We start from the raw sequence: 27,030 nt of genomic DNA, 5'->3' as shown, positions 1-27,030 counted from the left end.
TGGACAAAATTAAGTCCCGCCCTACATTTTTTCTTGAGATAAGGAAGAACAAAACTAAAACACTATCTCAATGACAAAAAAATAACACTGATTAAAACCATACTTTTATATGTATAAACCAAGCGGCAACCTTCCGGTCTCTCTCTTGAATCGGAAGTGAATTAAACTGCAATTCATCGACTGGCCGCTAGAGACAGGCTCCAAAAAGAGAGTCAATCCCATAGACCCCCCCATGTTAAAATGCCCAACTTAACAGGAGAAAAAACTATGTTTACAGCCTGGTACAAAAAGTGGTTTTGATCTATATAACTAATTTTGCCCTTCATGAAAACTGTGAGGGGGGTGAATTGTTTTATGACTCATCAATTTAAATTGTATTAAGCCTTAAAGTTCTGCATAATTAAGGGCGTGGCCACTTGAGTGACAGGTGGATTGCCGCCACTGTCACTACTAGCGGTTATCCAGGAATGAGGCATGGTGACGCGCTGCCAAGGTGGCGACGGCTGGCTCTGCCCACTTTGGGCTTCAAAAATGCTCTTCAGAAACCTACGGGGGACGTCACGGACACTACGTCCATATTTTTTTTACAGTCTATGGTATAAACATTATTAATAGACTAAGGGTGTCGAAATCGATCGAAATTAATGCTCAATCTCGATTATCGAATAAAAAAATGGAATCGTCGATGCTGCCACGCCCCCATGTCACGTCAGCTCGGCTTGCCAAGCGAGAAAGAAAAAAAAACACGTGTTGAAGTGCTGCGAGTCAACCTAACAGCTACAACAACCAGCCAAAAGATAGCATGGCAACTGCAGACGCCGGAGACCCGTCGACAGAACTTGAACCCCCTCCTCTTTCACGGTGTAGAAGTATTTTGGATTTCCAGTGAGTTATGTTGACAACGTTCGTGTTGTCGACAAAAAAAAACACAGTTTGCAAGGTCTGCTATACGTATACCACATTATTCCACCGGCAGCACGACTAACATGGCAGGGCATCTCCACAGGCACCACAAAAACATAGATTTATCTGTTAAACCAACAACTGTAACACAAACTACTCTCCCGTCTTCCTTTGGAATAAAACTTCCAAACACGTGGAAAGGCAATTACAAGCACGCTAGGAGTATTTATAGCCGCGGACATGCAACCTTATTCAGTGGTGGAAAACTCTTTTTTTACATCGAGAATCGAATCGAATCGTGACTTTAGAATCGAAAATGTAATCGAATCGAGGATTGGGAGAATCGTGACACCCTTATAATAGACAGACAGAACATTTAAATAATGTAATGACAATATACTTGATTGTCATTTGTTACCTTGTGATGATGTGGGAGGGTCAGAGAAGAACATGAAGAGTATTTAAAGCCCTTACTACACTAAATAAATAAAAAACAGGACAGAGACAGGCAAGATGGATTTATCTTCACAAGAATACGATCCCACTGAGTTTTGTTTTCCTGCAGTGAACAACTCTTGTGTTAAAGGCACACACCTTGTGTCCACTCAGACTGTGTTGTATCTCATATTGGTGTCGGCGATGACTGTGACTATTCTAGGAAATTCTGTGGTCATCATCTCCATAGCGCACTTCAAACAGCTCCAGACTCCCACTAATATCCTGGTGATGTCTCTGGCTCTCGCGGACCTGCTGCTTGGACTGGTGGTCATGCCTTTCAGTATGATCCGTTCTGTCAATGGTTGCTGGTACTATGGAGATACTTTCTGTTTGCTCCACTCCACTTTTGACTTATTTCTCACATCTGTGTCTATTTTGCATCTTGTTTGTATTGCTATTGATCGACATCAGGCTGTGTGTTATCCACTTAAATACCCTACGAGAATAACTATACCTGTTGCATGGGTCATGGTGATGATAAGTTGGAGCATGGTTGCATTATATTCATATGGTTTAGTGTACTCAAAAGCTAATGTGGAAGGACTGGATGAATATATTGAATCAATATACTGTATAGGAAGATGCAGTCTACTTTTCAGTAGATTGTGGTCAGTTTTAGACACATTACTTACTTTTTTCTTGCCTTGTTCTGTCATGGTTGGATTTTATCTGAGGATTTTTGTAGTTGCAAAAAAGCATGTAAGAACAATCGGTCAGGCAACCCATCATGAAAATGAGAATGTGTTTAAAAGCTCTCGACGATCTGAGCGTAAAGCAGCAAAAACTCTCGGTGTGGTCGTGGGTGCCTTTATTATTTGCTGGCTGCCGTTTTTTATTAACTCTATGATGGATCCCTACATCAACTTTTCCACCCCAGTTGCTCTTTTTGAAGTGTTTGTCTGGTTAGGTTACATTAACTCAACCATAAACCCCATAATATATGGCTTTTTCTACCCATGGTTTAGAAAAACCCTTTCTCTAATTATAACGATGAGAATATTTGAACCAAACTCGTCTGATATCACTGTTTTCACTGTTTGACCATTTCATTGCGATCTGACCTTACATAAATAAAGAACAGTGTAAAATTCCAACTGTTTTATCTGTGAAAAAGATAAGCTTATATAAAAATGTAAACTTTTAGAGAGAAAAAAAGCAAAAGTCCATCTTAGTTCAGCAGGCATGACTGTATTTTAAACATAAACATACATAAATACCAGGTCCAAAAACTGGCCACTCATTTAGTAGGCATGTATGAGCAAAAATGAGGGAATCCTCGCACACTTATAAACAATATGTGCATAAAGTGCTGCAGTAGGCTAATGATGTTTTTTTGTAGGCCTATCGGGAAGTTCACATCACCCTGGTTCCCTCGACAAAAACCCAATAGGATTTTTTTTTTCCTTTTACTTTTGGATTATTGCAGACAATAAGTTCTGACTAACAAAAGTTTATGATTCACACATATTTTGTTCATCATGATAATCTTCACAAATGTACTTTTTTACCAACTTTTATTTTCAAGTGTAAAGACAGCCGGCGGAAGTCAAAACCTAAACATAGACTATAAACAAACTACACCATAGTCGCATCACCACTAAGCTTCCGACAAGTTACTCGTTCAGTCTCCTGAAATTTAGAGTTATAATAGTTTGCAAGAGCCTGATTATAAACACAAGGAGGCTGTGATAGCAGAGTTGTGAGTATATGAGTTTTCCTGTTCTGCCTGATGACATTTAATTTGCAACCTCTGTAGTCCCATTTAGACACATTAGTCCCATTGTCAGCAACCACCTTTTACAAGACAAGTAACAATAAAAAAATAAAAATAAAAATAAAAAACACAAGAGGGTATTACTGATGATTTTTTATTTTTTATTTTGTAGAATAAAACATGAACAAATGAGCTTGTGTTTGCCACAGACCTTATTTCAAACAGTTAACCAACAACCCACTCAAACAGACTTCAGAACAATGGAACTTTAAGTGTTAAAATGCTAACCCGTTTCTGGGTTTTGGCCTACAAAATTATGTCATCCCTGCACCACTCTTTTATGTATTACATAAAATACATATTACATCCCGAGGCACATATCCCCCAATTGCTCCCCAGGCGTGGCAGTGAATGGCTTCCCACTGTGGAGTGTGACAGGGTTTTGTGACTGTCTATAGTTTGTCTGTCTATAAGTGCTGTACCTGATATATTTCCAAAGGAATTGATATAAAATCAAATAGTTTGGAATTCTCTAAATCCCAAGCTTTTGAATTAAAATTGAATCGATTCTTGGAATTGTCCTAAACCTTATTCATCTCAATGGCAGTAATTTGGCTGACCAGAAGTACCCTACGTGTGTCACGCACTGTCTAGAGCAGGTGGAGCCGAAGACCACAGTGGACAGTGACGGTACTGGCCATGATGGATACGTGGCAAAACTGAAAAAGAGCATAGAGAGATTATTTACTGCCTCAATGGCCATAATAGGGAGCTCAGAAAGTTCAAAATCGGCTTCCGTGGCCGTGACCGGGCAGACAAAGGGTTCAAGACGGCCTCCTTGGCTGATACTGGGCAGGCAGAGAGTTCATAAATGGCCTCCTTGGCCATAAAAGGGGCTGGTAGAGAGTTCCGATTTGGCTTTCTTGGCAGTGACTAGGCAGACAGAAAGTTCATATCATGAAGAGACGAGACTCTGGCGTGGCAGCCATAACGTGAAGAGATGAGACTCTGGCGTAGCGTTTACTGTTGGAGTGTCGAGTTCCTCATCAGCCACTCCAGCAATAAATGATGAACCGCTCAGCATTAGGGCAAAGTCAACATACCGAACAAGAGTCCCGTGAGGGGTATCTTGAGGCATGAAACGAGACATATGTTAATTTAAGCCAAAACGAAAAAATGTCTTTAAGGGTCATTAAAATCAACCTGAATACAAAGTCCACAAAAGTCCTCTACAAAATCCTCAGTGGCCAGTCACCTTTGCGAAGGCTAAAGAGAGAGGTTGCTGCTAGATCCAAGCCTTTCTTTTGTTGAAGGTTGTGATAGGTGCTTTCAAAAAACTGCTTCATGAACCTTCGAAACCTTTACGAAACTTTTGTTTCGAATCAGTGGTTCGGAGCATGTATCAAACTGCCAAACTCATGTGATTTCAGTAAACAAGGCATCGTTACGTCATAAATGTTTCGAAACATTTAGAAATTTCAATGGTTCACCGCTGTTGGGCGGTCTCTGTGAACACATGAATCATGCGGATTCACTGAGATCGCCCCCTAGCGGTGAACCATTGAACAAGTGTGTATGGTTTTTACCTGATCTCTCATCAGTTTTATACATTTGTAGACATTTTAATGAGACATTAGTATAATTAAAAGGAATAATAGTAGTTAATAGTCTCTTATTGGCCTGTTTAGCTGAGCCATGGAACAAACGAAACAAGCCCTGAAAATTGTTAAAAGAACACATATTATACAGACATTCATAGATTTTACTTTCAATAAAACATTTGCTATAGGTTTGTAAAAGCTGTATTCATGTTTGGCCCACGTTTTTGTTGCATTTACTCTGTTCTGACCAGCAGGTGTCACCAGCGTGCTGCATTTTGAACACTTCGAAACAGTGAATCATTTTTCGATGCAATAATCCCATCCCTAGTTGAAGGTTTTGTGTTCTGTCACATGCTGGCTAGATGTGATAATCCACAAAAGTGGCTTGGCACAGAAGTCAAGTCACCTTCATTTATATATTGTCTTTTGACAATATGAATTGTTTCAAAGCAGCTTTACAGTGATAATAGGAAATTACAGTAACAGAAATTGTTTTGGCTTTACAGCAGCTCTAGGATAAAATTATTGTCCAGCTAAAGTTATGACTGATTGATTCACTTCCGTTGCGAAGATCATTAGTTATTAACTTAGAGGCCGCTAACACGACACAGTTCTAACAGAACGGAAGAAGAACGATGAAGAACGATGAAATCAGATTTGATCAGAAGCCATAGACAGAGACACCAGCCCAAAATTTTGACATGAGACGAAGAACAGAAGATAACTGAGGGTTTATATATACAAGAGGAAAAGGGGGTAAATGAAGGACAGGGTTAGGAGATTAGTTGTCATGGTAGCAATCAAGGGTTGCTATAGAATGACAAGACAGCAATGGAGACATGGGCTGAATCCGAAATCGCCCCCTATACCCTCAGATAGGGCATTATTTGAAGGGACAGCCATTTGCAGTGATGTCCGAAACTATAGTAGACGTAATTGAGTGCACTCATTCTATCCCACATTGCACCGCAATAACGAGTGTACAGCCGATGTACTCTCAACGGCTATCCAAATTCACTCACTCGTTTTCATTCACTCCTTCAAGTGAATTTTATTAAGTGGACTAATGTAGGGAATAGTAATTAAGGGTTTAGGGGGCGATTTCGGATTCAGCCAAGGGCAACAGGAACTAAATACAACTCAACATAGGCACAACAAGACAAAAGATTATCAAAATAAGAGTCCATGAAACAGAGATGTAAGCTGCATCCCAATTCAGAGGCTGCAACCTTCGAAGGACACTTTGCTTTGTTAAGCAAAGCATTGTTAAATGGGACGGTCTAGCCTACGGAGGGTTGTTCTTGTCGCCAAGCAACTGTGACAGCTGCGATTGACAAGCGGCAGTAACGTACTAGACTTTTGTGAAAGTTGTATTAAACTGTCTGAATTCAAAACAGGGTTCACCATGGTAATTTTCTGTTTAGAAGAGTATAAAACATATAGAATCACATCTTAGTAAGATATTTCAACATTTGAACCATGAAGATTTTTATTTATTTATATTTTTGTATCATTAGATATTTGAGTAAGTTGAAGGCCAATACTTGTGTTTAAAAGTGTATTTCGGCAATCTCTCTCAAAAATAAAATCCTGTTGTGACTGGCATAGGCTATATTTTTTTACTCTTAATTTTTAATGAGTGCTTGATTGTCATTTGTTGCCCTGTGATGATGTGGGAGGGTCAGAGAAGAACATGAAGAGTATTTAAAGCCCTTACTAGACTAAATAGCATTTGTATTCTGTTCTTGTTTTCTGAGACATGCAGGATGGATTTATCTTCACAAGAATACGATCCCACTGAGTTTTGTTTTCCTGCAGTGAACAACTCTTGTGTTAAAGGCACACACCTTGTGTCCACTCAGACTGTGTTGTATCTCATATTGGTGTCAGCGATGACTGTGACTATTCTAGGAAATTCGGTGGTCATCATCTCCATAGCGCACTTCAAACAGCTCCAGACTCCCACTAATATCCTGGTGATGTCTCTGGCTCTCGCGGACCTGCTGCTTGGACTGGTGGTCATGCCTTTCAGTATGATCCGTTCTGTCAATGGTTGCTGGTACTATGGAGATACTTTCTGTTTGCTCCACTCCAGTTTTGACTTATTTCTCACATCTGTGTCTATTTTTCATCTAATTTTTATTGCTATTGATCGACATCAGGCTGTGTGTTATCCACTTCAATACCCTATGAGAATAACCATCCCTGTTGCATGGGTCATGGTGATGATAAGTTGGAGCATGGCTGCATTATATTCATATGGTTTAGTGTACTCAAAAGCTAATGTGGAAGGACTGGAGGAATTTATTTCCTCAATATACTGTATGGGAAGTTGCAGTCTGCTTTTCAATGCATTGTGGTCTGTTTTAGACACATTACTAACTTTTTTCTTGCCTTGTTCTGTCATGGTTGGGCTGTATGCAAGAATTTTCGTAATTGCAAGAAAGCACATTAGAACAATGGGTGATGCAAACCAGCATGAAACTGAAAGCACATTTAAGAGCTCTCGACGATCTGAGCGTAAAGCAGCAAAAACTCTCGGTGTGGTCGTGGGTGCCTTTATTATTTGCTGGCTGCCGTTTTTTATTAACTCTATAATGGATCCCTACATCAACTTTTCCACCCCAGTTGCTCTTTTTGAAGCATTTGTCTGGTTAGGTTACATTAACTCAACCATAAATCCCATTATATATGGCCTTTTCTATCCATGGTTTAGAAAAACTCTTTCTCTCATTTTGACAATGAGAATATTTGAACCAAACTCGTCTGATATCACGGTTTTCTCTGTTTGACTATTCCATTTCTGATCTCACTGTGCATTTTGCAGATCACATAAAAGACAGTGTAAAATCAGAGATTTATTCTGTGATAAATTAAAGGGTGATCTAAAATCAGATCTCTGGCACACTTACAGTGTATTATTGTGCATTATGCATAACATTAAACACAAATTGCATTTAATCAAAATACTGTAAGTTGCAGTCTACTTTCCAGTAAATTGTGGTTAGTCTTGGACGCATTACAAACATTCTTAAGTTGTTCTGTCATGGTTAGACTGTATGTAAGGATTTTTATAGTTGCAAAAAAAAAAAAAATATGTAAGAACAATCGGTCAGGCAAACCATCATGAAAATGAGAATGTGTTTAAAAGCTCTCGACGATCTGAGCGTAAAGCAGCAAAAACTCTCGGTCGTGCAGTGCCTTTATTATTTGCTCTAGGATGAATCCCTACATCACCTTTTCCTCTTACAATTGCTCTTTTTGAAGCGTTTGTCTGGTTGGTTTGGTTACATTAACTCAACCATAGACCCCATCATACATGTTTGTTTTTTTCTGCCCATGGTTTAAAAAAAAACACTTTCTCCAAACTTGTCTGATATCAAATTTTTTCACTGTTTGACTTTATTTAATTGCGATCTGACCTCTCATAAATAAAGAACAGTGTAAAATACAATGTGTTTTATCTGTAAAAAAAAAAAAAAAAAAAACAGTCCAGCCACCTTAGTTCAGTACATTGCAAAGCAGATTATTTTAAACAAACAGAACATAAATACCAAGTCCAAAAAACGGCCCAATCGTTCAGTAGGCCTGTATACGAGCAAACATGAGGAAATCCTCACACATTTATAAATAGTATTTGCATAAAGTGCTGCAGTAAAGATGTTTTTTTTTAGGCCAACCCAGAAGTTTGCATCACCCTGGTTCCCTCGACAAAAAACAAATAGGATTTTTCCCTTGGCTTTTGAATTATTGCAGAAAATAAGCACTGTGGCTAACAAAAGTTTATGATACTTACATGTTTTGTTAATTTTAATAATCTACACAAATTAACTACTTTTATGAATTATACACTCAATAATACAACAATTATACACTCAAGCTGGCTGTGAAAATGGAGTTGTGAGTAGATTAGTTTTCTTGTTCGGCCTGATAACGTTTAATGTCCCCGACAACCTCGTTTAGACACTTGTTAAAAACTACCTTTTACAAGACAAGTAACAGCTTTTCTTTTTAATCCCAAGAGGGTATTACTGATGTATTTTATATCGTAGACTAAAACGTGAAAAATGAGCTTGTGTTTGCCACAGACCTTATTTCAAGCACTTAACCAAATACCCACTCAAAAAAAAAAAAAAAAAAAAAAAAACATTGACTTCAGGACAATGGAACTGGAAGTGCTAAAATGCTAACTCGTTTCTGGGTTTTGGTCTGCAAATATACATCATACATGCACCACTCTTTCATGCATGAAAGCATTTATGCATGATATAAAATACATTTTGCATACCGAATGATGAAAAAAAGAAGAATTTAATACTAATTATCACATGAAATACATGAACGAACATCAGAAGGTATCTTGAAATATACAGTAGGCCACACCTTACCGAAATGTATCATGGCTCATAAATCGCTCAAGCAATGTTTTGACTGAGGAAAGACATCTATAGAACAGCTTGTTTACATCTCACTCTGTTACATTTATGTTGTATGTTATGTTTACCCCAGAAAAGCCTTTAAAATGTACATAGCTTGATAGTAAGCTAAATAAAGCAACTCCACAGAGGAGTGCTAAATATATGCACTTTGTTACATATTTATTATTTTTTTATTGAACCTGTTCTTTATTATTTAATATATGTTTAAGTAAATCCATCATGTAAATAAGTGTGTATGAGCCACTTTTTAAACGTTTATATTAAAAAAACTAATTAGAGTACAAACATAAGTATATCATTAAAAAATTTAGAAATGCAACTGTTGTATTATAAAAACAACCTTATGTGCAATCCGTTGTTAATTTCAATCATTAATAGTAATGTACCAACTGACATGGTTATAAAGTTTACACAAGTTAAGAGATTTCTTTTCTTGAAAAAATTGTCAAGTACTGTACCTGATATATTTCCAGACTGTGATGTGGCGGCCATGACGTGATGAGATGAGACTCTGGCGTGGCGTTTACTTTGGAGCGTCGAGTTCCTCATCAGCAACTCCAACAGAAAATTACGAACCGCTCAGCATTAGGACAAAGTCAATATACTGAACAAAAGTCAGGTAATGTTGAGGCATGAAACAAAATACATGTTCATTTAAAACTACAGTATGCGAAAAATGTCTTTAAGTGCTGCGTCATTAAAATCCTCCAGATTAAAAGTCCACAAAAGTCCTCTACAAAATCTTCAATGGCCCTGTCTCCTTGGCAAAGGCTAAAGAGAGATGTTGCTAGTAGATCCATACCTTTTTTTTTTTTTGCAGGTCTTGTGTTCTGTCACACGCGCTGGCTAGAGGCCACAAAATAGGCTTGATGCAGAAGAACAACGAAATCACATTTAATAAACATAAGAAACCATAGCCTACATAGGGGCTGTTAACACCTGGCCACTTCATGCATTTTCTCAGATCGGATAGCAATCTGATTTATCAAAACTATTCCATTTACACCTGGTCACATAAATGTGTTTTTGCAAATGGATATAAATCCGATCTTCAATTCCCGCGCTACATGCAGATTTAATGGAGTGCACGTCACCGAAAGCAACAGATATGAGCTGCATTTTATTGATCATCAGCTAAAATTTCTAATTCAAAGCCCGCAATAAGAGAGAGCGGCAACAGCCCTGGTAAGATCATTTCGTTTCTTTACTTTTAAAGATGATAATTGTGTGTTAAGCGTCTGCAAATTACTTTCACTTTGATTTGCGATAGTTTGCATGTTTGCTTAATGAATAGATGCTCAGCTGCTCACCTGCTGTGATGAGTGTAGCAGTAGCGTCATCATATCTGGCTATAACATTACATAGAGCCTATAACAAGCTCTCACACGTTTATTCTTTATCATTTTTGGGAGGAGTAAAATTTACATATGTGGTTTCAACAACCAGATGCATTTACACTTGTCCAGTTTCGTCTGGAATGCGGCCCAGACCACCTCCTGAAGTGGTTTGAGCGATCGGATTCAAATCCGTCTCGAATGCGTTTCGGAGGGCATTTACACCTGGTCTTTTCACGATCGGATAGCTATCCGATCACAGAAAACGCATGAAGTGACCAGGTGTAAACAGCCCCTTAGAAACAACAGCACAAAACATGAACACAAGACATAGAACAGAAGATAACTGAGGGTTTAAATTCACAAAGTGACAAGGGGCTAAATGAAGGACAGGTGTAGAAGATTAGTTGTCATGGTAATAAACAAGGGTTGCTATACAAACTAACAAAACAGCAATGGAGACAATGGAAACAGGTACTAAATACACAGGAACTGAACATAGGCACAACCAGACAAAAGAAAATCAAAATAAGAGACCATGAAACAGAGACTAACTCTGTGTCTCAGTGTCCATACTATCCATCCTAAACAGTATGTGAGATTAAAATAAGTTTGTCCCAAAGCATAGTATGTTGAAAAGAGTATGCCAGAAAACCCCGGATGGTCAACAATTTCCAGTGGATTTTCGAAGTGTGGATCCGTGCACACTCTAAAGGCTAATATTGCCCACAATCCATTGGGCTTTGGAGGAGGAACTACAAACACAAGAAAAAAAGTGTTAAAAAACTACAAAACATGGCAGATATGCGCAACCGACGGTGAGAGGTTCAGATAAAGGTTTGAGTGACCAATCAAAGTTTAACCTGATAAAAAAAAAAAAAAATTATGTTATCCATGTTATATTCCATCTGCAATAACAATGTGGACTTTTATAAAGATCCGTTTGGCCATTAAATTTTAAATGCATCATTATACATTAATATGAGGAGAGTCTCTGCATGAAAGACTCGCAACTGCAGATCAACATGCTTCTGCATTTTTCTTCGATACTGTAGGAAATTAAATTAAATTAAAGGAAATGTGGAGGATTTTAACTGTGACGAGATGACTGACCAGACAGTTTGCTTGACAGGATGCGACAGAGAGCAACAGTTAAAACGCAATTGTATGATGTGATAGTATGTCCCAAAGCTTGTCTACTTTTTGCAACACACTCAAAAGTATCTACTTTTTCTTCACAAAAAGAGTACATACTTTTAGGGCGTAATATAAGTAGGCGAATTGATACGCAGCAATAGGGAATCTTGACAATGTGAACGGTTTGCTGCCATCTTTGCTCACTATTCCATATATTTTTGGGGATTTTCCATGAGATAAATGGTATAGCTTTAATTTTTCCTGTCATTTACACAATTTTATTTGAAATATACATTTTTATATACGAAGATGAATGATTATTGAGTAATGGACAAAACAGAAATTTGAAATAATGTCATTTCATTTGGTATATTTTAACTCTTCATTTTTAATGAGTGCTTGATTGTCATTTGTTGCCTTGTGATGATGTGGGAGGGTCAGAGAAGAGAATAAAGACTATTTAAAATCCTTACTAGACTAAATAAAACAGCATTTTATAGGTTCTGTTTTATGAGACAGGCAAGATGGATTTATCTTCACAAGAATACGATCCCACTGAGTTTTGTTTTCCTGCAGTGAACAACTCTTGTGTTAAAGGCACACACCTTGTGTCCACTCAGACTGTGTTGTATCTCATATTGGTGTCGGCGATGACTGTGACTATTCTAGGAAATTCGGTGGTCATCATCTCCATAGCGCACTTCAAACAGCTCCAGACTCCCACTAATATCCTGGTGATGTCTCTGGCTTTCGCGGACCTACTGATTGGATTGGTGGTCATGCCTTTAAGTATGATCCGTACTATCAGTGGTTGCTGGTACTATGGAGATACCTACTGTTTGCTCCACTCAACTTTTGACTTATTTCTCACATCTGTGTCTATTTTTCATCTAATTTTTATTGCTATTGATCGATATCAGGCTGTGTGTTATCCACTTCAATACCCTATGAGAATAACCATCCCTGTTGCATGGGTCATGGTGATGATAAGTTGGAGCATGGCTGCATTATATTCATATGGTTTAGTGTACTCGAAAACTAATGTGGAAGGACTGGATGAATATATTGAATCAATATACTGTATAGGAAGTTGCAGTCTGCTTTTCAATGCATTGTGGTCTGTTTTAGACACGTCACTAACTTTTTTCTTGCCTTGTTCTGTCATGGTTGGACTGTATGCAAGAATTTTCGTAATTGCAAGAAAGCACATTAGAACAATGGGTGATGCAAACCAGCATGAAAATGAAAGCACATTTAAGAGCTCTCGACGATCTGAGCGTAAAGCAGCAAAAACTCTCGGTGTGGTCGTGGGTGCCTTTATTATTTGCTGGCTGCCGTTTTTTATTAACTCTATGATGGATCCCTACATCAACTTTTCCACCCCAGTTGCTCTTTTTCAAGTATTTGGCTGGTTATGTTACATTAACTCAACCATAAATCCCATCATATATGGCCTTTTCTATCCATGGTTTAGAAAAACCCTTTCTCTCATTATAACAATGAGAATATTTGAACCAAACTCGTCTGATATCACTCTTTTCACTGTTTGATTTTGATTTCTGATCTCACTGTGCAGCACACTGATGCTTCCTTTTGCAGATCACATAAAAGACAGTGTAAAATCAGATGTTTATTCTGTGATAAATTAAAGGGTGATCTAAAATCAGATCTCTGGCACACTTACAGTGTCTTACTCTGTATTATGCATTAAATACAAATTGCATTAAATCAAGATACTGTATAGGAAGTTGCAGTCCACTTTCAGTAAACTGTGGTTAGTCTTAGACTCATTACAAACTTTTTTCTTACCTTGTTCTGTCATGGTTGGACTGTAAGGATTTTTATGGTTGCAAAAAACATGTAAGAACAATCGGTCAGGCAAACCATCATGAAAATGAGAATGTGTTTAAAAGCTCTCGACGATCTGAGGGTAAAGCAGCAAAAACTCTCTGTGTGGTCGTGGGTGCCTTTATTATTTGCTTTATGATGAATCCCTACATCAACTTTTCCACCCTTTTTGCTCTTTTTGAAGTGTTTGTCTGGTTGGTTAGGTTACATTAACTCAACCATACACCCCAAAATATATATATAATATATATATATTTTTTATACCCATGGTTTAAAAAAACACTTTCTCTCATTATAATAATGAGACTATTTGAACCAAACTTGTCTGATATCACTGTTTCCACTGTTTGACTTAATTTAATTGCGATCTGACCTCACATAAATAAAGAACAGTGTAAAATACAATGCGTTTTATCTGTTAAAAATTTTTTTTTTTAAAGCAGTCCAGCCAACTTAGTTCAATACATTGCAAAGCAGACATGACTATTTTAAACAAACATACACAACAAACAAACAACAGAAGTATTTGCATAAAGTGCTGCAATAAAGATGTATTATTATTTTTTTAGGCCAACCCAGAAGTTCGAATCACCCTGGTTCCTTCGACAAAAACCAAATAGGATTTTTTCCCTTGGCTTTTGAATTATTGCAGAAAATAAGCTCTGTGGCTAACAAAAGTTTATGATACTTACATGTTTTGTTAATTTGAATAATCTACACAAATTAACAACTTTTATGAATTATACACTCAATTATACAACAATTATACACTCAAGGTGATTGTGAAAACGGAGTTATGAGTAGATTCGTTTTCTTGTTCGGCCTGATTTATTTATTTATTTATTGGTTTATTTGATAGGGACCATGCATATTCATGAACATTGTTGTATGAAAATACACCATGTAAATATGTCAGAATTAGTAAAAATAACTACTTTTCATTTGCAGTCCCTAGGCCGGTAACATAAAACCTAACATAAAAACAGGCAACAATCATACAGCATTCATTTACAATAACAAAACAATATACATGGACAACAATATACATTGACAAAACAAACAAACAGAATAAAAATACATGATAACGGGGCTTCCGGTCGGAACATCAACCATGACGGTCGCACAGTAGAGAGCTCCCGATAGAACCCGCGAAATTCGAACAAAAGCCCCTTTTTAACTAACTTCTAATAGAAATTAGCAAAAGATGACGGATGCGGAGATTTTGCAAGAACTGAGGCAAATTCGCCAGGAGAACAGACAGCAATTTGAGGAATTAAGAAGTGACATATCGGGTCTCAATAAAAGACTGGGAGAGGCCGAAGACCGGATCGAAAAGGCCGAAGAACGGATACAAACCTCAGAAGACGCAGCATTGGAGATGCTAAAGCTACACATGAGGCTAGATGAGAAGCTAACAGAAATGGAGAGCCACAGCAGACGCGATAATCTAAGGATCTATGGGGTAGCCGAAGAGACTGAAAAAGACTCCGTTAACATGCTGTCTTTTGTGGACAAACTTCTTCGTGAGGGCCTTCAACTGTCTGAGGAAATGCCTGATTTGCAAATTCAGAGGGCACATCGCTCGCTAGGCCCTCAGCCAGCAGCTGGTGCACCACCATCTATTGTGGTCAAGTTTTTGAGTTTTAAAGTGAAAGAGATGCTGCTGCATAAAGCGTGGCAAACACGAGGATTCAAGTGGAAAGACAATCATGTAAACCTCGATCATGATTATCCGCCATCCATCATTGCTAAACGGAAGGAATATGCGGAAATTCGGAAGGTTCTGAAAGCTAATAATGTGAAGTTTCAAACGCTATTCCCCGCCAGGCTACGCGTGATGCACGAAGATGGAACCGGAATATACGATTCACCGACTGAAGCAGCCAAAGATCTTGTGAAAAGATCACGACAATGCCAGCACCGCCACCGGCATCATTGACTGAGCGGATAAAACAGTTGTCCTGGACCCGAGTGAATCGGCGCGCTACGAAGGCGACACGCGACCCCACTCGAGACACCAGCTACAAGGAGAAGCTTCGCACATTTCGGAGGACCACCCCAGAAACGACAACGGATTAAATTGAAACGAAATGATGTGGAAAACCTCCAAGCGGTTTTAGTTATTATTAAGAGACGGTGGTGAGTAGATTGTGATTTTTGAATAGATGGGTTATGCAGGTAGAGCTCTCAAGACGCTGTGAACCAACAAGGACCCCCTTCACTCAACCCAGTTGAAGGGTTTTGCCTTAGAGCGGCCCGTGGACCTATTAGGGTCTAAAGGGTAGACCCCTACATAGGAAGTCACCTCTTTGTCATTTTGGTGTATTTTATGTTCTGTATTTTCATATTTTGCGTATGTTTCTTTGTTCGTTATACTCTGCTGTTCTGCGCAGAGAAGGGAAGAGTACCGTGTCTAATTGTTCGGTTAACCATTAATACAGTCATATGTTTAATAGACCTATAAAACTTGTATCACTTAACATAAATGGCATACTTAACCCAGTTAAGAGGTCAAAAATGTTATCTCAACTGAAAAGGGACAAGGTCCAGATAGCATACATACAAGAATCCCACCTTAGTGATAATGAACATGCTAAATTAAACAAAATGGGGTACACAAAAGTATATTTCTCCTCACATGACTCAGGTAGACGTAGAGGAGTGGCTATTTTGTTGCCCAGTGCAGTAAATTTCGAATACATATCTGAACACAAAGATAAAGAGGGGAGGTACATTATGGTAATTGGTCAAATTGAGGGAACCTTAGTGAGTCTGTTCAATGTCTATATTCCACCAGGGAGTGACTGGTCATTTTACAAACAAGTACTTGAAACATTAACAACGAGTCAGGGCGTTCTAATATGTGGGGGAGATTTTAACATTAGATTAAATCCAAAAAAGGACAGTTCAAATGGCAAACCCGACACCAAAAAAATTTATAAAAAAGTAAATAATTTCATGAAAGAAGTGGGAATAGTAGATCTATGGAGGGAAATTAACCCGACAGGGCGGGATTACACTCACTATTCTGGGGCGCACAATGTCTACTCCAGAATAGACTTATTCCTGATGTTTAAAAATGATATGTTTCGAGTGATAAATTGTGACATAGGAATAAGTGCACTCTCGGACCACAATCCGGTATATCTGTACCTTAACCCTAATGGTAAAATAAAGTCTACTCTATGGAGATTAAATAGGAATATTCTGAATGACAAGGAAATCATGAATAAATTGAAATTTGAAATTGAATCCTATCTGGAATACAATGACAATGATGCAGTCTCACCAGTTATATTATGGGATGCTTTAAAAGCAGTGCTTCGTGGGAAAATTATTGCAATTTCTTCTACGGTAAAGAAATTGAAAAAACAAAAATTACTAGATCTCGAGACTAAACTTAAAGAATTACAGAAAGAACTTTCATCTTCTCTACAGGACTCAGTGAAAGTAAAAAAGTTCGAAGTAAAGAAGGAGATAAAAGAAATAAACACACAGGACATTCAAAAAAAGCTTCTTTTTACAAAATAACAATATTACGATACTGGAGGGAAAGCGATTGAAAACAATTTTCAAAATTAAACATCCCAAAACAAACCAAATTGAAACTAACCCAGAACAAATACGACAGTGTTTTGAGGAATATTATCGGAAACTATATTCTCAGCCTCAATTAAGAAGTGCTACTGAAATTGATTCTTTTTTATCTTCATTAAATTTACCTAAAGTCACAAATGATCAGAACAAGAAGCTAATCTCCAAAATTACTAAGGAAGAAATTATATCCGCAATTAAGAGATTAAAAAACAGAAAAGCCCCTGGTGCGAACGGATACAATTCCGAATGGTATAAACTCATGCAAGATCACTTGGCACCGACATTAATGAAAGCATTTAACGGGATACTTGAAACGAAGACTATCCCTCCATCATGGAGAGAAGCCATTATTTCTATTATCCCCAAAGAAAATAAAGACAAACTAGACTGTGGAAACTATCGCCCCGTGAGTGTATCGATTACAAATGATTTACTTCCATATTATGTAAACGTCTCGAGGTAATGCTACCTGAACTCATACATAAAGACCAGACAGGCTTTATTAGACAGAGGCAGACGCAAGACAATATTAGAAAAGCGCTTCTGATAATGAAACATGTCAGGCAATGCAAATTAGAAACTCTTATAAGTTTGGACGCAGAAAAAGCGTTTGATTCAGTACGATGGACATTTTTATATAAAGTAATGGATGCATTTGGCTTTCATTCTGACTTGATTGAGACATTTTCTGCACTGTACAACAAACCTACTGCCAGAGTTAAAATAAACGGGGATTTATCCAAATCTATTAAATTAGAAAGAGGAACCCGCCAGGGCTGTGGAGCATCGGCACTACTTTTCTCTTTGTTTATTGAACCCTTATCCCAGTGGATTAGGCAGAGCACAGAAATTCAAGGGGTTACTTTAAAATCAGGGGAACAAAAACTTGCTCTATTTGCTGACGACATATTATTATTTTTGACGGATCCCACCCAGTCACTTCCCAAATTAATGAAAATACTGGAGGAATATGGCTCTTTTTCGGGCTATAAAATCAATATTACTAAAACTCAGGTTCTAAGGCTGAATTACAATCCGCCTACAAAGATCAAAAACACATATAAATGGAATTGGGAATCAGAAAGCATTAAATATTTGGGAGCTGTTCTGACTAAAATGTTTGATGCCAATTATGGGCCACTAATCTCAAAAATAAGATCAGATTTACAAAGGTGGAACAATGTCCCATTTTTGAGTTTACACTCGCGGGTGGAGTCAATTAGAATAAATATTCTCCCTCGTTTCTTGTACCTATTTCAGTGTCTTCCTATTTGGATAACTCAAAAACATTTTGATGAGTGGGATAACATATTGGCAAAATATATTTGGCAAAATAAAAGGGGTAGGATAAAATATCAAACAATGCAGTTGATGAAGGAGAAAGGGGGGCTGGGCCTCCCCTGCCTCAGGGATTATTATTATGCTGCTCAAATTAGACCTTTAATTTGTTTATGTTCACCCATTTATTCGGCGGGATGGAAAGATGTTGAAGGGACTATTACGGAAAATATACCCATTATGGCCCTTTTAAATGACAAAAAACTACAAATGAATATCAATATAACTGAAGATGTTATGTACGAGTCTCTACTGAACTAGAATATTGCAAATATGCAACTTAAAGGGGACATATCATGCTAAATCCACTTTTTAAGCCCCTAAATGCATTTTGTTGTATATTTTTAGTGTTTAGAAGTATAGAAAATTTCAAATTAGTCTCTTCAGGTGTTTTGTTGATATCTTTATATTCTGTTTTGGCCTTATTTTTCAACCGGTTCCGATTTTTCTATTATCTATGACTTTTTGTGAACTATTACGTCACAGTATTTGCAGCGGAATTGCCAAATAAGGACATCGACTACCGGCCCAACACTTCGAGCAATCCGCCATATTTATTTCTCGCTGTGATTTTGTAGTCTAAGCTCAAGGATGCAGAAGTTACGAGAGGGTAAGTCAAAATGTTCGGTTGTTGGATGTAGTAACCCACACGCTTCATTACACCGTCTCCCAGCATCAGAACCTCTTCGAAGTGCCTTGTTGAGTTTTATTTTTAACAGAAATGTACCCATAGTCATTTCTGTGTGCGCGAACGTGAAGCACTTCAAGGATAACTACTTCAGCAAAAACAGGGTTTTTCCTGCATTGAACTTGTTTTAACACCCGCCAAAGTCTTATTTGATCGTTGAGAGTAATGTAGATGAACTGCCACGCTTGTGACAGGGCATATGTTTAACTGAAAGAACGAGCAGTGAGAGACCCGGTCGCGCGCGCGCTCTCTCTCTCTTCCGAGCCAGGCGAGTGTAAACAAGCCTTCACCGTCTCCAAACTAAGCGCTGTCTTGCTCTCTTTCCCTCGCACATATTAATCAAAATAAATCGACACAGTGGTAAAAGGTCGGAAGACCAAAGTTTCATGTGCAGCATTCGGAGATATTTTTTTCCTGAATTACCGTGTGAATTGTGCAAAATAAGTTGCCTTATCTTTTCTGAAAAGCATTCCGGGCATTAAGCTGACATAAAACAACACTTTAGTAAAACGAAAAAACTATCCAATGATGAAATGTTTTCTGTGTTGACAGAAATCTTGGATGTCCAAACGTTTCTGTGCTGCTAGATAATCGTATCTCTGCTATCAAACTACAAAAATGGCCGAACGGGGTGGAGTTGAACCGAGTGTCACCTCTGCAGACTGGAGAGGGGGCGGGGTATGACGCGTCTCATTTGCATTTAAAGAGACCGCACCAAAACGAGTTGCTCTCAGACACACATCAGAAAAGGGGTAAAAAAGGGGCCTGTGGAGCTATAATAATGAGGAATTCAGACCCAAGCATTGCAGTTCCGCTTTATATAGACCACAAATGTATGATTTATATGTAAAAAGGAACGATTTAAAAGCATGATATGTCTCCTTTAAAATTGTCTAGAATTTTAAGGTGGTGTGCGTATGATTCTGACTTCAGACCAAATGCCCTTGATGGAAGATTTAAAGGTTGGGTCTCAAAAGGAATTACAACCTACTACTCTTTTATGCACAAGGGAGCATTTATGAGTTTCGAACTCTTACAGAACACATATGGTTTAGGTCAAGACGATTTCTATAGATATTTACAGGTTAGGCATTATTTTGATAAAAATATAAAAATAACACAGGAAAAATGCAAATTGGGGTTCCTACAGACTATCTTAACATTAATTACATCATTTTCTCTAAATAAATTAGTTTCCAAGTTATACAAAGCCATTCAGCAAGGCAAAAAACCTAACACAGAGTACATTAAGAGGAGATGGGAAATGGAAGGTAACATACAAATTTCTAATGAAAGTTGGGTGAATATATGTAGAGTACAATGGAGCACTACTGGTTCGAACACCTGGCGAGAGTTCTGTTGGAAGAATATAATCAGGTTTTTTATCACACCTATTCAAAAGAGACATCAGGGTAATGGAGACTCTTGCTGGAGGCTCTGTGGATTCTCAGGAGCCAATCATTTCCACATTTTCTGGGACTGCCCATTGTTAAGCCCTTATTGGTCACAAATATGTGAGCATATTAATCATATATTTGGTAGCAAAATACCTTGCAAAATTTTGAGAATGTGTATTTGGGCAATGTGGATGTTAATAACTGGAGAAATAAGGACAAGAGGTTGCTTTGGACACTACTGGCTGCGAGTAAGAAAGCCATAACCAGGAAATGGTTAAAACCGGACCTTCCGACCATCGAAGAGTGGGTCAACATAATCAAAGAAATTTACATTATGGAAAAACGTTCATTTACTCTCCGGATTCAAAGAGACATGTTTTACAAAATCTGGACAAAGTGGTCTGAGTATGTCAAGCCCATAAGGTCAGACTTTGTATGAATGTTATAGTTTTAAGTGAAAGAAATCCTTTTTTGTACAGGTGCTCTTCCCATAATTGTTCATCGTAAAAAAAATGTAAAAAAAAAATTAAATAAAAAATAAATACATGATAACAAAGACATTGTTCATCCAACTCTATATTGCATTTAATTTAACAGTGAAAGTGTATGGGTAAAAATATATATAACAGTTAAAAGTGAGTACATCTCTGGTTCTCTTACGAGAGGTGTCTCGTACTGCGTGATATCTTACGCTAGGGGAAAATCTCTTTTCCACGAGATATTGAAGCCAAAAATTATCCTTAATTTTGAAATAATGTAAAACACCTTGCGGCAGCATGCAGACAATGGCAAGACGGCTCGCGCGCCTATTGGCTGCCCTGCGGCAACTGCAGCAGCCTATCGAGAGAGGCCCCTCGTGACGTCAGATCCAATGGGGGCGCTTCGCGCCCACTGCGTCACGTCCCGCCGAAACGGGTGTGGCTTGGGCCTATAAATACAGCTCGACAGGCTGATAGAATCTGATTTTTCATCTCTTCAGCGAAGCTCTCGCATCGCTGGATCCTGAGAGGAAGAAGCCGCGCTGTTAGAGAAAGCCTTCTGCGGGATGAGCCTTTGCATCTGAAGCCGCTGGCCGACAACTCTCCAACTTCAGTCGCCGTTCCTGCTACGCTATCCAGCGTATTATATCCTTTTTCTCTGCTAAGTGTGTGTTTGCCACTGCGACTCACACTCTCATTCTAAAAGAGCCGAGCGTCTTTGTTAAGATGTCTCGTACCCTCTGTGGCTCGTGTCGAGCCCCACTCAGCGACGGGGACCGCCATGTCATCTGCGCTTCCTGCCTGGGTGAGGATCACGCAGCTCTCGCGCTCGCTGACGGCGGCTGCCCTCACTGCGAGCTGATGCCCATGGTGACTCTGAGGACTCGCCTGGCATCTTTCGCGAGACTGCACCTGCTGTGCCGCGGCGTAAAAAGCGCCGTGCTCAGCGGGAACCTCCTCCAACCTGCAAAAGCTCGCCGGTTCGCCCGCCAGCTTCGCCTGAGTCTCTCACTGACGGACAGCGGCCGCCGTCTGCCGCCGCTTCCGTCATGGATGACGATGAAGAAGCCGCTGTGGAGCCCTCTGTTCGAGCCGCGCAATTGCGCCGCTCACAAGGGATGTCAGAAGCGGACGGTCATGGGGCTAGCTTTCTTTACGTTACAAGAAAGCTACCCCACCCTCGCCCACCAGCTTCGCCGCCTGCTTCGCCCGAGTCTCTCACTGACGGACAGCGGCCACCATCTGCCGCCGCTTCCATCATGGATGACGATGAAGAAGCGTCTGTGGAGCCCTCTGTTCGAGCCGCGCAATTGCGCTGCTCACAAAGGATATCAGAAGCGGACGGTCATGGGGCTAGCTTTCTTTACGTTACAAGACAGGTAGCCCACCCTCGCGCCCCGTTCGCACCCGTCACTCCCTGGCGAAAGGAGAAGAGAGTGTTTTAGTCCCGCCGAGGCCGGACCAACCTCCATTTCTCACACATTTCTCAGTCCCCTCTTAAGTTCAGGCGACTGGAAATATCAATATTGCAGTAAATGAGCCTGTTATAATACATGCACGCCTGCAAACAAACGCTGACGCAAAACATGATGACGCTCTCTGGCTACTCGCCCCTCTTCCCGCTCTCTCTCCCTTTGTTGAGCCGCACAAACTGCGCCGTTCAGGAGGGATGTCAGAGCGGACGGTCACGAGCAATGTTCAGCACCCCGCGTGCCTCACTCACCGGTGAAAGGAGGAGAGAGAGTGTTTTTAGTCCCGCCGAGGCCGGACCAACCTCCAATTCTCACACATTTCTCAGTCCCCTCTTAAGTTCAGGCGGCTGGAAATATTAATATTGCAGTAAACGAGCCTGTTATAATACACGCATGCCTGCAAACAAACGCCGACACAAAACATGATGACGCTCTCTTATATGCTCGTGCTAACCAAAAGTTTATGTGTTTTCCCCCTGTGGCTCAGTGGCAAAATCTTAGGCTTTCACGCCAGAGACCTGTGTTCGAATCCTGGCTCTGGCAGCAGATAAAAATTATGCTGTTCGCTTCTCCGAGCTCGCGGCCAGCTTTTTTACATACACAAAGCGAACCCGCCTCTCGCACCCTCCCGCTCACATGATGGTGCTCGAGTATTTATGAGTGTCTAAACATATGAGCCTTCAAAGCATGTCGCTCTGTCAGTCCCCTTTAAAAGGCGACTGCAGATGTGTATTTTGCAGCCAACGAGCGCGTTGTACAGCCCGCTCGCCTGCACCTAAACATAGGGGTGTAACAATACATCGATATGGATCGATGCATCGATCAAACGTCTAACGATACGATGCATCGATACCACACATAAAATATCGATATACGGTACCTTTATTTTGACACACTCCACATCCTCACATAACTTTTCTCCGCTGAAATAGACGCCTGACAAGTTTGACTGAACCCTTTGTCACAAAAGCCGGTATTTTCCACTGTCAAGGCATCGCGAGTTCATGTTTTACAGCAGAAACGACAAGCCCCTAAAAGTCTGTTTTAGCGAATCAGTGCGCAGTATTCAGGTCAGGTGTCACTTTGAAAAGACGCGCTAGCTGAGAGGAGTTTCGTCAAAGCTGACTAAAAGTGATCGAGGATGGATTTCAGCGAACTTGATGAACCCGTGATATCTTCTTCGGGGTGTGAAACCTTTTCACGGAATCTTGCTAAAACAGCACGTTAGTGGTGAGGGAAAAGCTCTCTGTATTGCGTGTACGTTAATCACAACAACAAAGTTTGACAGGCGTCTATGTCAGCAGAGAAGATTAACGTTACAAAGATTAACCAAGTGTTTTATTATGTATCATAGCAACTACTTGGCTTTGTTTAACTCTGAAACATGAAATGTGGAGTTATCAGCTTTTGCCACAAAAAAAAATAAAATAAAAAAAAAATATATATACACAATATATATATATAAAAAAAAAAACATGATATATGAAAAGGAGTTTTTGTTATAGAGTTCATTTGCAACTCCGTTCTTGTTCATTTTCATATATCATGTTTTTAAAAAAAACTTGTAACAAACAACTTGTAAATGTCCCAATTGGGAGAGGGTGTGCAATTTTCAAAGAGTTTAATTAAACGTTCATGTTATATATTTTTGCATGTATTAGTGTGAGTTAATAAACGTAACTGGTTGTGTACACTTGGCACATCATATCTAAATATCGATTAATCGATCGATATAGCCCTGAATCGAATCGAATCGTAATCGTATCATATAATTTTTTGAGGTATCGGCAAAAATCGTATCGCTGGCTGAGAGAATCGATATCGTATCGTATCGTGATTAACTGTCCGATTTACACCCCTACCTAAACACCGTTTTTACGGCACCCCAGAGAAATCTCATAAGAGTACAATTCTGGTTATCCGGCTCACGCCAATGGTGTGTAGAAAATGTGCCAGCTTCCCAGTGCTCATTCCTACTCACAAGCACAGCCCGCCACACAGGGCACGCGCACATAAAATCGACTCATGTTGATTGTGCTTTAAATGTAGTGAATGTGCCCACGACCCAGTGCCCACAAACACTACACACTGCATGTCTCACGGTTTCTGTAAAAATGAAACCAACACACATACAGTCAGCTCAAGCCGACGGTGTTTTCAGTGCAGTAAATGTGCCCGCTGTCCCGCACCCACATTCACTCACAGACATGACAAGCCCCACGGGGCTCCCCCCGCTCGCTCTCTCGCAGCAAGCCGCCATAGGAGAGTCGAGCGCGGGCAGACTGCCCGCTGTGATCAGCACGCCCCCCCCCTTGAATGCTGCAAGCACGGCATCTATGTTACAGCATACCGAAGCTCTCCGGTCGCCACCAGGTCGCGGCCAGAGCCCAGATCTCATTCAACCTCTAGCTATTCATGCAAGTGCATGGGCAAAGCTTCCCGGGGTATCAGAATGGGTGCTGAACATTATAAAAATGAGGCTATTCGCTACAATTTGCTCGACGTCCCCGCTGTTACGTGGCGCGGATCAAAACTACGGTAGAAAAGGAAGTAGCACATCTACTTCGAGCCGATATAGCGAAACTGTTGAGCAAAGAGGCCATAGAGCCTTTATCTCAAGTTCAGAGCAAAGGGGGTCTATACAGCAGATATTTTCTGGTACCGAAAAAAGACGGGGGTCTCAACCCATTCTAGATCTAAGACAGCTGAACAAAGTGCTTTCGAAACGCCGGTTCAGAATGCTCACAACTAGGAAAATCCTCACGCAAATTCGCCAAGGGGACTGGTTTATGTCAATAGATCTGAAGGACGCGTATTTCCAAATACAAATACAGATTCGCCTTCGAGGGCCAGGCATATCAATACACAGTCCTGCCGTTCGGCCTGTCCCCAGCACCCCGTATATTCACAATGTACATGGACGCGGCGCTTGCACCCCTGAAACTTCAGGGCATGCGAGTTTTGAACTACTTGGACGATTGTCTGATTCTAGCTTCATCACACTCAGAGCTCATAGAACACAGGACCATATTACTCGAACATCTCTAGAATCTAGGTCTCAAAGTCAATGGGGCGAAGAGTTCACAGTCTCCCAGTCAGAGAATATCTTTCCTGGGCACAGAACTGGACTCGCTGTTTATGACAGCACAACTATCGCCACAGCGCAGACTGAATATTCAGCGCATGACGAAATCCTTCCGCTGAGGTACTATAGTCCCGCTCAGAAAGTTTCAGAAAATGCTGGGTCTCATGGCCTTAGCATCATCAGTACTCCAGTTGGGTCTGCTTCGCATGCGCCCACTGCAGTTCTGGCTGAAAGCGCGAGTACCGCGTCGAGCGTGGTCCTCCGGTCTTTTTCGCCTCAAGGTCGATCAGAAATGCGTCTCAGCTCTGAAACCTTGGAGAGCGACCGACTGGTACCGGTCAGGTGTAAGCCTGGGGAATTCCTCGAGTGTGAAGGTGGTGTCTACGGACGCCTCCACCTCAGGATGGGGCGAGCTGCTCGAGGGCAGACCGTTCTTCGGCCAGTGGTCAGAACGGAAAAGCTTCTACACATAAACTGCCTGGAGATGATGGCAGTAGACAACGCGCTGAGGCGCTTTTGTCCCCAGATAAAAGGACACCACATCTTGGTCCGTTCGGACAACATGTCGGTGGTGGCCTATATAAATCGCCAAGGAGGTATCAGGTCCCGAAACCTTTACAGGCTGACGGAGCGCCTCCTGGTCTGGGCTCAGCGCAATCTGCGCTCGTTGAGAGCAGCGCACGTGCCAGGCCACCTGAATATGGGACCAGACAGACTGTCCAGGAACAATGTTCCGGCAGCGGAATGGTCTCTACACCCGCAGACAGTCCAACTGCTGTGGAAGACATTCGGCAGAGCGAAGGTAGACCTATTTGCGTCCCAAGAAAACGGTCCGGTGTTTTTCTCCAAGAGCAGAGATGCGCTGGCCCACGTCTGGCCCCGCTGCCCGCTCTATGCTTTTCCCCCCGTCACGCTCCTGCCTCAGGTATTAGAGCGAATCAGGGAAAACGGATGCCCAGTGCTACTTGTGGCCCCGTTCTGGAAGAACCAGGCTTGGTTACCAGTTCTGATGTAGCTGACAAGCACTGCCCCATAGCCGATACCAGTGAGGAGGGACCTCCTCTCTCAGGCCAAGGGCTCGATCTGGCATCCTTGCCCCGAGCTTTGGTCCCTACATGCATGGGCCATCAACGGGTACCCGCTAACCTCCCGCTGGGAGTGTTAAACACGATCACGCAGGCTAGGGCCCCGTCTACTAGACGGCTCTATTCCTCGAAATGGTCTGTGTTCTCTAGCTGGTGCACAGCTCGTGGCATATCACCCCCAGACTGTGGGGTGACGGAGGTTCTCTCCTTCCTGCAAGAGCTACTGGTGGAAGCCATGGAAGGTGCCCCATTCGAGCCAATCCAATCAATAGATATCAAACACTTGTCTTTCAAGACAGTGTTTCTTCTGGCTCTCGCTTCGGTAAAGCATATAAGGGACTTGTAAGTGCTCTCAGTGAGCGCGACGTGTATGGAATTTGGGCCAAATGACTCGAAAGTCATACTCAAACCAAGG

General features: G+C 40.6%; 3 protein-coding genes across 3 annotated transcripts; all 3 read left to right on the top strand.

Annotated features, from left to right (window-relative positions):
- Positions 1–1,416: 1,416 nt before the first annotated feature.
- On the top strand, positions 1,417–2,442 carry LOC311305515 (trace amine-associated receptor 13c-like; the record flags this gene model as incomplete). Its single annotated transcript, XM_084433287.1, has 1 exon — positions 1,417–2,442. The coding sequence occupies one exon, from the start codon at positions 1,417–1,419 to the stop codon at positions 2,440–2,442; it is 1,026 nt and encodes a 341-aa protein (XP_084289413.1).
- A 4,040-nt stretch (positions 2,443–6,482) lies between these two features.
- LOC311305341 (trace amine-associated receptor 13c) lies at positions 6,483–7,508 on the top strand (the record flags this gene model as incomplete). The annotated part of the gene is made up of 1 exon (XM_084432985.1): positions 6,483–7,508. The coding sequence occupies one exon, from the start codon at positions 6,483–6,485 to the stop codon at positions 7,506–7,508; it is 1,026 nt and encodes a 341-aa protein (XP_084289111.1).
- A 4,642-nt stretch (positions 7,509–12,150) lies between these two features.
- Positions 12,151–13,176, top strand: LOC311304918 (trace amine-associated receptor 13c-like; the record flags this gene model as incomplete). The annotated part of the gene is made up of 1 exon (XM_084432275.1): positions 12,151–13,176. One exon carries the CDS (start codon positions 12,151–12,153, stop codon positions 13,174–13,176), a length of 1,026 nt encoding a protein of 341 aa, XP_084288401.1.
- Positions 13,177–27,030: the final 13,854 nt, after the last annotated feature.

Source organism: Rutilus rutilus (assembly GCF_951802725.1).
Source record: "Rutilus rutilus genome assembly, chromosome: 15".
Classification (NCBI taxonomy): domain Eukaryota; kingdom Metazoa; phylum Chordata; class Actinopteri; order Cypriniformes; family Leuciscidae; genus Rutilus; species Rutilus rutilus.
The sequence above is the reverse complement of the archived record's forward strand: the minus strand, read 5'-3'. Positions and strand labels throughout refer to the sequence as shown.